The 12,370-nt window shown below is 44.4% G+C and overlaps 1 protein-coding gene across 8 annotated transcripts in view; it reads left to right on the top strand.

Moving 5' to 3' along the window:
• The window catches only part of GLB1L3 (galactosidase beta 1 like 3), a 41,272-nt gene that overhangs the window by 11,223 nt on the left and 17,679 nt on the right, over window positions 1–12,370 (top strand). For 4 of the 8 annotated variants that reach the window (XM_077964735.1, XM_077964736.1, XM_028834188.2 and 1 more), the window contains exons 8-9: window positions 1,630–1,675; window positions 3,370–3,434. In XM_077964735.1, coding sequence (XP_077820861.1) covers window positions 1,630–1,675; window positions 3,370–3,434 — 111 coding nt within the window. Of the gene's footprint in view, window positions 1–1,629; window positions 1,712–3,369; window positions 3,435–12,370 lie in introns of all 8 variants that reach the window. The other 4 variants (XM_015116193.3, XM_015116189.3, XM_028834189.2 and 1 more) reach the window with 1 other exon arrangement.

Below are 12,370 nucleotides of genomic sequence, written 5' to 3' on the forward strand. Positions count from 1 at the left end.
CTACATAAATAGTTGCTATATATTACTCTTTAGGAAATAATGATTGGAAAAATGCCTGTACATGTTCAGTACAGATGCAACTAAGGAATATATTTTTGGCCAGGTGTGGAGGCTCACACCTGTAATTTGAGTACTTTGGGAGTCCAAGGCAGGAGGCTCACTTCAGGCCAGGAGTTTCAGACCAGGCTGGGCAACATAGTGAGACCCTGTTTCTATAAAAGAAAAAAAATTAGCTGGATATGGTGGCGTGTGTCTGTAGTCCTAGCTACTCAAAGAGACTGAGGTGGTAAGATGGCTTGAATCCAGGAGTTTGAGGTTATAGTGAGCTATCATCATGCCACTGCACTCCAGCCTGGAGAAACACAGCAAGATCCTGTATTGGGGGAAACCCCACTCCCGATATTCAACGTGGGTTATTTTCTATTTCCCTAAGCGTTGGCTGGTCTGAGAAATAAAGGGAAAGAGTACAAAAGAGAGAAATTTAAAAGCTGGGTGTCTGGGGAAGACATCACATGTCGGAATTTCCGTGATGCTCCCTGAGCGGTAAAACCAGCAAGTTTTTATTAGTGATTTTCAAAAGGGGAGGGAGTATACGAATAGGGTGTGGGTCACAGAGATCACATGCTTCACAAGGTAATAAAATATCACAAAGCAAGTGGAGGCAGGGCGAGATCACAGGACCACAGGATGGGGTGAAATTAAAATTGCTAATGAAGTTTCAGGCACCCATTGTCATTGATAACATCTTACCAGGAGACAGGGTTTGAGAGCAGACAACCTGTCTGACCAAAATTTATTAGGTGGGAATTTCCTCATCCTAATCAGCCTGGGAGCGCTACAGGAGACCGGGGCTTATTTCATCCCTTTGGCTTCGACGGTAAAAGATGCCCAGCTCCACGTGGGCCATTCATACGCCTACCCTCAGGGGCGCATTCTCTTTCTCGGAGATGTTCCTTGCTGAGAAAAAGAATTCAGCGATATTTCTCCTATTTGCTTTTGAAAGAAGAGAAATATGGCTCTGTTCCATCCAGTTCACCGGCAGTCAGAGTCCAAGGCCATCTCCCTTGTTCCCTGAACATTGCTGTTATCCTGTCCTTTTTTCAAGGTGCCCAGATTTCATATTGTTCAAACAAACATGCTCTACAAACAATTTGTGCAGTTAACACAATCACCACAGGGTCCTGAGGCGACATACATCTTCTTCAGCTTACAAAGATGATGGGATTACGAGATTAAAGTAAAGACAGGCATAGGAAATCACAAGGGTGTTGACTGGGGAAGTGATAAGTGTCCATGAAATCTTCACAATTTATGTTCAGAGATTGCAGTAAAGACAGGCGTAAGAAATTATAAAAGTATTAATTTGGGGAACTAATAAATGTTCATGAAATCTTCACAATTTATGTTCTTCTGCCGTGGCTTCAGCCGGTCCCTCCGTTCCGGGTCCCTGACTTCCTGCAACAACCCTGTCTCTAAAAAAAAAATTTAAAATTAAAAAAGTAAAAACATTTCTGACTGTGATTGCAGAATTCATGGATGCAGAACCCATGAGTATGGGGAGCTGTATGTATTTCTTTTTTCGCAATGGAATGAGGGAATTGGGTTCATTTTGGTTAATTTTCTCAACAGGCTCTGCTGAGAAGAGGGATTGTGGAGCTTCTCTTGACCTCCGATGGTGAGAAAAATGTGCTGAGTGGCCACACCAAAGGAGGTACACATTTAGAGTTAGTTCACAGGAGAACAAGGCTTTCAGCTAGCCCGTGTAAATCTTGAACACACCCCAGAGAAAAACAAGTGCATCTTGATGCCTCCTTTTCCCGTGTCCAGGACTCAAGGTCAAGGTTCAGGGCCGCTCACCAGCCCGGTCTCTTGGCCTTGCTCCTGCTGTCTTTAATCACAGCAGCACTGGAGCTCCTCTGTCCTCAGGATGCCTTTCCATCTCCCATAGTTTTTCTGTGGTAAGGAATCTGCATTAGTACAGGGCCTGGCTTGGGATCAGGGCCGTCTCCACTAACGTGGGAAACCACAGGGAGAACCAGAAGATGGGTGTTGTGTCAGGAACCACGCCTAGACCCTGTCCCGTTCCTGGGATCCTACCGCCCAAGGCTCCGTGTGGACACTTAGGAGATCCTAGAGAATTAAGTGGCAGGAAGATTCAGGACGGACTCATCAGATGGCAATAGTGAGGGACACGCCCGGGTGTGAGCAGGCCGGTGGGGCGGGCTGCTGCCGGCGGCTGCCCTTCTGCCTCCTTAGCAGCGGCTTTTCCACTGGAGCGTGGTACACTGGAACACGTGCTGAGCTTGGGGCCAGGAAGCCGCGTTCCGTTTCCGGTCTAATCATGTCAGGGAGCCTTGGCCTGGCTCACTTCCCTGCACAGAGGGTAGCTAATGTTAACAATGAGTGTCCGTGCAAGTGTCAGGGATGTGGCGATGGCCATGGCAGCCCTTTGGACGTGGCAGAGTGCGATCCGGGCAGCCTCTCGCCATCCCCACTGCTGAGCCTGCGCTCCTCCTGCGTGCGTCTGGGCGGGGGCGGGTTCCTTCCCTCCCGCGTGCGTCTGGGCGGGGGGCGGGTTCCTTCCCTCCCGCGTGCGTCTGGGCGGGGGGCGGGGGGCGGGTTCCTTCCCTCCCGCGTGCGTCTGGGCGGGGGCGGGGGACGGGTTCCTTCCCTCCCGCGTGCGTCTGGGCGGGGGGCGGGAGGCGGGTTCCTTCCCTCCCGCGTGCGTCTGGGCGGGGGGCGGGTTCCTTCCCTCCCGCGTGCGTCTGGGCGGGGGGCGGGGGGCGGGTTCCTTCCCTCCCGCGTGCGTCTGGGCGGGGGCGGGTTCCTTCCCTCCCGCGTGCGTCTGGGCGGGGGGGCGGGGGGCGGGTTCCTTCCCTCCCGCGTGCATGGGGCGGGGGGGGCGGGGGGCGGGTTCCTTCCCTCCCGCGTGCGTCTGGGCGGGGGCGGGGGGCGGGTTCCTTCCCTCCCGCGTGCGTCTGGGCGGGGGGACGGGGGGCGGGTTCCTTCCCTCCCGCGTGCGTCTGGGCGGGGGGCGGGGGGCGGGTTCCTTCCCTCCCGCGTGCGTCTGGGCGGGGGCGGGTTCCTTCCCTCCCGCGTGCGTCTGGGCGGGGGGGCGGGGGGCGGGTTCCTTCCCTCCCGCGTGCATGGGGCGGGGGGGGCGGGGGGCGGGTTCCTTCCCTCCCGCGTGCGTCTGGGCGGGGGCGGGGGGCGGGTTCCTTCCCTCCCGCGTGCGTCTGGGCGGGGGGACGGGGGGCGGGTTCCTTCCCTCCCGCGTGCGTCTGGGCGGGGGCGGGGGCGGGTTCCTGTTCCTTCCCTTTCCTGAAGGTGCTTGGCGCCACCTCAGTCGGGCCTCTCTCATTTGTGCAGTGTTGGCCGCCATCAACTTGCAAAAAGTTCAGCGGAATACCTTCAATCAGCTTCATAAAGTACAGGTAAGACATTTCAGACGGGCGGGTTTTACAGCTGCTCCTGCCATGACCGCCCTCGCCTGGGTAACTGGTGTTCCGAGAAAACAGCTTTGACAAGAAGAGCGCAGGTTTCCACCTGGGTCCTCGGCAGGTTCCAGGCCATGTGGGGAGCCTTTGGGGTGCGGAGGGAGGAGGGGAGCCGCGTGTTCACCTCCGCTTGTGGAGCACGTCACGGAGATGAGTGGCAGGGCGAGGGGTGACGGAATCAGCGGGAGACGACGTTCCTGCCTTGGCCCTGTGAAGACGGAGCTGAGAAGGCTGTGCGCGTTGCTGATGGAGGCCTCCCAGGGAGTTCTCGTGGGGTTAGCCTGTCCCGCCACGGCATACACATCGTGGGAAGGGACGAGGGTTGTACCTGCGCTGATTTAACAGACGCGGATTGAGCGGCTCCCACCTTCCTCTCAGTGGGTGACCTCCCGTGACAGTTACAAAGAAGGAAAAGCCACAGCCCAGCCTCGGGGAGTCCATCTGTCGTTTCTCTAGACTAGTTAGAGTGCGCGCTTCAAGACCAGGCCTGGTCACAGTCTCCTCTGCTTACCCTTTCCTGGTTGTCCTTTGTGCCCAGGATGCCATCCAGCCCCCACGCCTTGGCCCACTGGGCCGCTGTGAGCCTCTGCCTGCGCTCCCAGCCCCACTACACCGCCCCGAGGGCCTTCCTTCCATTCCCGCACACTGTGGCCCCCGGCCTAGCCAAAGCCTCTGCAGCTCCAGAGCTCTGTCCCCAGCCTCCACCTATGTTGTAAATAAGTGTCATGAACCTTATTTCGTTTTTTCATCAATTTCTTTTTTTTTGAGACAGTCTCACTCTTGTTGCCCAGGTTGGAGTGCAATGGCGTGATCTCGGTTCACTGCAACCTCCGCCTCCTTGGTTCAAGCGATTCTCCCGCCTGAGCCTCCCGGGTAGCTGGGATTACAGGCACCTGCCACCACACCTGGCTAATTTTTGTACTTTTTAGTAGAGATGGGGTTTCACCATGTTGGCCAGGTTGGTCTCAAACTCCTGACCTCAGGTGATCCACCCGCCTTGGCCTCCCAGAGTGCTGAGATTACAGGCAGAGCCACTGCGCCTGGATTTTCATCAATTTCTGTAGTTTCCAACTTGGTGAAAGGCAGGGGCCCTGCCAGAGCTCTGTGGATCTGTGGCTATCTCTAGTTTTTCAATACCTTTGCTAAGTCTTTTTCTTCCTTTTTGTTCTTTTTTTCTTGTCACTTTCTTTTAACAACTTAATTGAAATCTCATTTGTACACCATTAAATTCACCCATTGTAAGCATGTAATTCAACATACAGATTTCCACAACCATCACCACAATCCAAAATGTTCATTGCATTTAATGCTCGTTGCAGTTAATCCCGTCTCCAGGCCTGGGCAGCCACCAATCTGCTTTCTAGTTCTATAAATTTACCTTTTCTAGACATTTCACATAAGTGGGCTCATGCAGTATTTAGTCTTTTGCATCTGGCTTCTTTCATACAGGGTGGTGTTTTTTTGAGGTTTCTTTGAGGTCCATTTATGCATGTTGTAGCACGATTCAGTGCTTTATTTCCTTCGATAGCTGACTGGATTGTGCTTGGCTGTCATATATGTACAGTCATAGTCAAAACCAAAGGCCATCCTGCTTTAGTGTGTTAATACGGTGACTGCGGTTTTTGCATGTTGAACCAGTCTTTCATTCCTGGAATGAATCTCATCTGATTGTGAGCTATTATCATTTTCTATTTTGCCAGATTCAGTTTATTCATATTTTTGTTGAGAATTTTCGCTTCCATGTTTATGAAGGACATTGGTCTTTGGTTTTCTTTTCTTAAAAGGTATTTGTTTGGTTTTAGAATTAGGATAATGCTGGCCTCATAAAATGAATTTGGAAGTATGCTCTCCTTTTCTGTTTTCTGGAACAGATAGTGTAGAATTATTAGTGTTTCTTAATGTTTGGTAACTTTCATTACTGAAACTACCTGGACCTGAAGTTTTCCTTTTTAGAAGAATTTTAACTTGCAGTTCAATTTCTCTAATAGATACAGGAAAATTTAAGTTATTTCTTCTTAAGTGAGTTGTAGTAGTTGATGTCTTTCAAGGATTTGTTCTACTCATTTCATTCTATTCCATCTAAAGTTTTGAATTCATGGGCATAGAGTTGTTTGTGATAATCCCTTGTTATCTTGATGTGTCTGTTGTCATTAGTGATGACTCCTCTTTCAGTCCTAATATGGCTAATTTTGTGTATTTATTTTGGTTAGTGTGGCTAGAAGTTTATAATTTTTATTGATCTTTGCAGAGAATCAGCTTTCGGCTTGATTCTGATTCCCTGTTATTTTTGTGTCTTTAACTTCTTTGGTTTCTGCTCTGAACTTTGAGCATTTTGTCCCTTCTGCTGCCTTCGGATTGCATTTGTTCTTTCACTTGGTCTTTCTGGTGGAAATTTAGCTTACTGAGTTGGGAGTTTTCTTCTAATATATACATTTATGCTATACATTTCTCTGTATGTACTAGTTTTGTTGCATCTCATCAATTTTGATGGGCTGTGTTTTCATTGAGTTCAAAACATCAAAACTTTTTTTTTTTTTTTTTTTTTTTGAGACGGAGTCTCGCTCTGTCGCCCAGGCTGGAGTGCAGTGGCCAGATCTCAGCTCACTGCAAGCTCCGCCTCCCGGGTTCACGCCATTCTCCGGCCTCAGCCTCCCGAGTAGCTGGGACTACAGGCGCCCGCCACCTCGCCCGGCTAGTTTTTTGTATTTCTTAATAGAGACGGGGTTTCACCGTGTTAGCCAGGATGGTCTCGATCTCCTGACCTCGTGATCCGCCCGTCTCGGCCTCCCAAAGTGCTGGGATTACAGGCTTGAGCCACCGCGCCTGGCCAAAACATCAAAAGATTTTAAAAAATTTCCGTTGAGACTCTTTATTCCATGCATCAGTCGGAAGTGTGCTGTTTCATTTTTGAATCTTAGGGGATTTTCCAGCTAGTATTCCATAACTGATTTCTAGTTTAATACTGTTAAGGCCCAAGAACATAGTCGTATAACTTCTGTTCTTTTACATTTGTTAAGGTTTGTTTCATGGATCATAATATGGTCATTCTTGGTGAATGTTCTATGTACATTTGAGAGTAATGTGTAGTTTACATCTATTTATAAATTCCCATCAGGTCAAGCTAATTGATGATATTGGCCAAGTAATCACTATCCTTACTGATTTTCTGCCTACTCATTCCATCAATTATTATCAGAGGAATGTTGACATCTCTAAATATAATCATAGATTGTTTATTTTTCCTTTAGGCCTATTAGTTTTTGTCTCTGTTTTGAGGTGCATTCACATTAGGATTATGATATTTTGTTGGAAGATTGGCTGCTGTATCATTATATAATGTCCCTCTCCCTTGTTCTGAACTCTATTTTGATGTAAATATAGCAACTAGCTTTCTTTTAATTAGTATTTGCATGGCATGTCTTTATCCTTTTGCTTTTTATATACCTTAAAATCTATATTTAAAATGGATTTCTTGTAGACATCGTATATTTACATATTGCTTTAAAAAATTCAATTTGACAGTTGTTGTATTTTAAGATAATGTGGCTACATCATTCACACTTAAAGTAGTTATTGAGATGGTTTGATTGAAATTTACCTCTTTGCAAATTCTTTTCTTCTTTGTACTTTGTTTCTTGTTCTTTTTTTCTCCCTTTTCTGGAGCTAATTGATAATTTTTTGATTCCATTTTATCTATTCTGTAGACTTACTACTTATGTCAGTTTAAAAAATTGTAGCTGTCGACTTAGAATTTAAAATATAGGTCGGGCACGGTGGCTCACACCTGTAATCCCAGCACTTTGGGAGGCTGAGGTAGGCAGATCATTTGAAGTCAAGGGTTTGAGACCAGCCTGACCAACATGGTGACACCCTGTCTCTACTAAAATACAAAAATTAGCTGAGCATGGTGGTGGGTGCCTGTAATCCCAGCTACTCGGGAGGCTGAGGCAGGAGAATTGCTTAAACCTGGGAGGCAGAGGTTGCAGTGAGCTGAGTTCGTGCCATTGCACTCCAGCCTGGGCAATAGAGGGAGACTCCCATCTCAAAAAAAAAAAAAAAAGAAAGAAAGAAATATATGTATATACATTTAAAAATTAACCTGAAACTACTAATCACACTCAGTGTGGATAGTATTAGGATTGTACAGTAGTATCTTCATAGTTCCCCACTTGAAAGATGTCTCTTTATTATTGGTCTACTTCCGTGGTTTCTGAAGAGAAGTCGGTATTAATCCTTATCTTTTTTTTGGTCTTTTTTCTTCTGGCTACCTTTAGAATTTTCTGTTTGTCTTTAGTTTTCAGAAGTTTCAGTGTAATATGCCTATATGTGGTTTGTTTCTTAAAATTTATGATGCTTGGTGTTCCAGGAGATTCTTGGATCGGTGGTTTGGTGAAATTTACCAAACATTAAGAAATAATAAAAACTCTACACAATATGTTCCAGAAAATAGAAAAGGGAGAGAATACTTCTAAACTCATTTTATGAGGTCAGCATTTTCCTAATTCCAAAATCAAATGAAAGCAACTAAAGAAAACCAAAGACCAATTTCCCTTTTGAACATGGAAGCAAAAATTCTCAACAAAGGATGAGCAAATTGAATCCAGCAATAGGTAAAATGATAATACATTACTGATATGGTTTGGCTGTGTCCCCACCCAAATCTCAACTTGAATTGTGTCTCCTAGAATTCCCATGTGTTGTGGGAGAGACCCAGTGGGAGGTAATTGAATCATGAGGGCCGGTCTTTCCCGTGCTATTCTCATGATAGTGAATAAGTCTCACGAGATCTGATGGGTGTATCAGGGGTTTCCACTTTTGCTTCTTTTTCATTTTCTCTTGCTGCTGCCGTGTGATAAGTGCCTTTCACCTCCTGCCGTGATTCTGAGGTCTCCCCAGCCATGTGGAACTCTAAGTCCAGTTAAACCTCTTTTTCTTCCCAGTCTCAGGTATGTCTTTTCAGCGTGAAAATGGACTAATACAGTTACATTCTAGTGAGATTCATCCTAGGAATGCAAGATTAGGTGATTAATTTTGTAGAATTCTGAGCCATCACTTATTTAGATATTTTCTCTGCTCTCTCACCTTCTGTGGTTCAAATTGCACGTACATCAGATCACTTAGTATGGTCTCACAACTCTCGGATGCTGTTTTCCTTCCCACTGTGTTGTTTTCTCTTTATTTTTCAGTTTGGTTAATTTCTACTGACTTATCTTTAAATTCATTGATTCCTTCCTCATGCTTGTTGAGTTTCGCGATGAACTTACTGAAGAAATTCTTCGTTTCTCTTGCTATGTTGTTGATTTCTAATATTTCCATTTGCTTCTTTCTTATAGTTTTCATCTTTCAGCCAAAATTACCTATCTGATCTTGCACGCTGTCTACCTTTTCCATGATAGGCTTAAATATATTAATCATAGTTATTTTGAATTCCTTGTGTGATAGTTACAACATCTGTGTCTTATCTAAGTCTGTTTCTGATGATTGCTTTATCTCTCCAACTGTGTTCTTTTCTTGCCTTTTTGTATGTCTCATAATTTTTTATTGAAATCTGCACATCATGTATAGGACATGGATACTGTCTTGGAGATCAGCACGCCTTTCATTCTGCTATGCCATGTGGGATTTTGTGTTCCCCTAGTCTGGAGTTGGGCTAGTTGTGAGGTTTGTTGTTGCTGTGTTATCCTTTGTGCATCATGGGCTTCAAATGTTTCTGGTGGTATCTTGTGTTGACGGCAAGTGCTAGTTAGGCAGAGGTTGTTTTCTCTATGTCTGCTTTCCCCTCTGAGTCTCACCTTTGCATTGTGTCCCACAGAGAATCTGTTGCTTGTGACTCTCTCAGCTATAGTATGTGTTACTTTTTCTCCAGCTTGGTTAGCCTGCTGGTGAGGGAGAAAGGCTTTCCCTGATGTTCTGATTATGCCTTATTGTCAGCAGATGCTGTCTCTGGGTCTGAGCGGTGTGGCCTTTGCAGGTGCTCCTGCTCCTGCTCTTCTTCTAGTGGCAGATTTGATCTTAGCCTGTGTTCCTTCTTTCCCAAGGATAGGGCATCCCCCATCCCTTTTCCCAGATGCAATGGATTTTATCCAGTTAAGCTGCCCTTAAGTGACAGCTTCTGTGCTGTTTCTTAGCTGATTAGGGCTTTTGTTCCCTAGGGAAGATGGGCTGGGAGAAGGTCTGGCAGTGGCGGTGGCTCCCTCCCCTCAGCCAACATCAGAAAGAAAGCTGTGTTACTTTCTTAGGGTTGCCATAACAAAGGACCATAGATTGTGTGGCTTCAACAGCAGACATTTATTTTCTCACATTCTGGAGACTAGATGTCTGAGATCAAGGTGCTAGCAGGGTAGGTTTCTTCTGAGGCCTCTCTCCTTGGCTTGTTGGACGGCTATCTTCTCCTCCCTGTGTCCTCACATGGTCTCTTCTCTGTGTGTGTCTGTGTCCTAATCTCCTCTTCTTACAAGGACACCAGACATACTGGATTAGTGCCCATCCTATTGACCCCTTTTTAATCAAGGCATCCACAGGCTGTTCTCCTCTGAGGCCTCTCTTTGGCTTGCAGGTGGCCACCTTCTTAACGTGCCCTCGCGTGGTCTTTCTGCCGTGAACATGAGACCCTGTTGTGTCAAAACTTCCTCTTTTTATGAGAACCCCAGTGACATGGGATTAAGACCCACACTAACAGCCTCCCTTTCACCTAATTACTTCTTTAAAGGCCCTGTCTCCAAGCACAGTCACATTCTGCAGTACTGAGAGTTAGGCCTTCATGTGAATTTGTTTGGGGGACGCAATTCAGCCCGCAACAGAGACTTCCCCAGGATTCTCCCGAATCTCCCCTCAGAACAGCTGGTAGACTTGGGGAGTTAAAGTCAGCATGAGGGTGTCAGCCGCCACCCGTCTCGGCTCCCTTGACTTCATGCTCTCATGCTGGCCCACACTGTCTTGGGCACTTCTTTTTTTTTTTTTTTTTTTTTTTTGAATTTTTATACAAGTCTTTATTTACAACTTGTTTAACAACTGTACACTTTTTGCAGCCTTGAAAACATTTTTGTACTTGAATGGGAAAATATAGTTTGACCAAATCTTAACTTTATTCTTCATATACATATACATATCTTATATGCATACATATAAACACATACATGTAGTTAATACCATAACAAGTTGGCAGTCGTAAAATTAAAATGAGTAAGTGATATCAAAAGGAAATACAAGATTTCAAAAACACTAAAAATCCATCTTCTGGTGGTTTCCTGGACTTTATGGTTTTGTGATTTCAGTTGAAATTTCTTACTGAGGCTCTTTAACAAGTCATTCACCTCAGAAAAACAGCAGGAAAACCCACCAACCTCAACACATAGTAAACGGTTGGAAAACTCAGTAAACAGGTGGAAAAATGCTTGGACATCATTATGTACAACATTGCTAAATCTGTATTTCATTTTTGAAGTGAGAAGTTCCAAGACCGATGTGGACATCGTTTTTGGATTATAATGACAAAGAATGAAATTGTGAAAATGTAAATTCAATACTCAATCAGAAAGAAGAATATACCTAGCAATATCCTTTTTGCAAAGACTAAAATGCAAGGTGGATTACTACAATGTCAAATATGAAACTAACAACAATTCACAGAACAATCAATAGTACTTAAGACATGAATATAAGGCTTCAGAGGTGGGGCTGTACTCAATACAGTTCCAGCTCCAACGTACTAAGGTTTCGTCCAGCTCATCTAAAAAGTTTTAAAAATAATACAAGGGGGAAAAAAAGCCTCTTTCTATCCCCAAATTTTTTGATACAATTTATTAATCAAACTAAGGCAAATTATTATTAGATATGTTTAAATTTTACTATTAAATAATAAAAAACTGAGTTCTAAATGGTGGGCAATTGTTAAAACATGAAAACTGCAAAATGGCACTTCTTTAATATGATCTGTTGATACTATATTAGAGGATCTAGCCCCAGGTAAGCAGGTGGCTTGGGTCCAGCTTCTTCCTGCAGGCATCAGGTTTTCTGTGGATTTTAGGTATTTGGTTGCTCTGTGACTTAGGTTCTCTGATGGACCGAGGAAGCCGTGAATTTACAGTTTTTCTAGCTTTGTCCTTGCAGTGAGGATGGGATTTATGTTTTTCCCACGGCTATATCTCTGAGCTGTACTCAGAAGTTCATTTCCTTCTGAGTAAATGTGGTGGTTACAGTTTTTCTAGGACTATGTCCATTTCATTCAAACTAAAATATAATGGCATATAATTATGTACACTATCTTCATGTTTTTAATGGCCATATCATTTGTTCCTTTTCATTTCTGATCTTAGTTATTTGTTTTTACTCTGTCTTATCAGTCTCATCAGAAGCATGTCGGTTCTTTTCAAAGACCGATTTTTCTTTTTAAATTGTCTCTATTGCAAATTAATTTCAATTTCACTGCTTCTGCTCTTAGGTTTATATTTCCTTTATTTATTTTACTCTTTTTGGTTTATTTTGCTGTTCTAATTTCTTGAGGTGGGTAATTAGCCTTCACATTTTATCTATGTTTTATTATGAACATTTAAGGGTATAGATTTCTCATTAGTTCATGAGTTTTATATTTGGTATATTAGATATACTGTAATTCAGACTAGTTCGAACATTCAATACGATTGCTTCTTTGGCCTATGAGTATGTTTAGAAGTTAATTTTTAAATTTTCAGACATAGGGAATTTTTCTTTTTTTTCCTTTATTTCACTGAAGTCAGAAAACATACTCTGTACCTTTTCAAACTTTTGTAAATTGTTTTCTTTGATTATTAATTCATGACTTTTTAATATGTTTAATGCTTTCTTATCAATTTTAATCATTATGTTGTTGAAGCTTAAAGTGGCTTCTCACTGGC

The sequence above is a fragment of the Macaca mulatta genome, chromosome 14 (assembly GCF_049350105.2).
Source record: "Macaca mulatta isolate MMU2019108-1 chromosome 14, T2T-MMU8v2.0, whole genome shotgun sequence".
NCBI classification, from domain to species: domain Eukaryota; kingdom Metazoa; phylum Chordata; class Mammalia; order Primates; family Cercopithecidae; genus Macaca; species Macaca mulatta.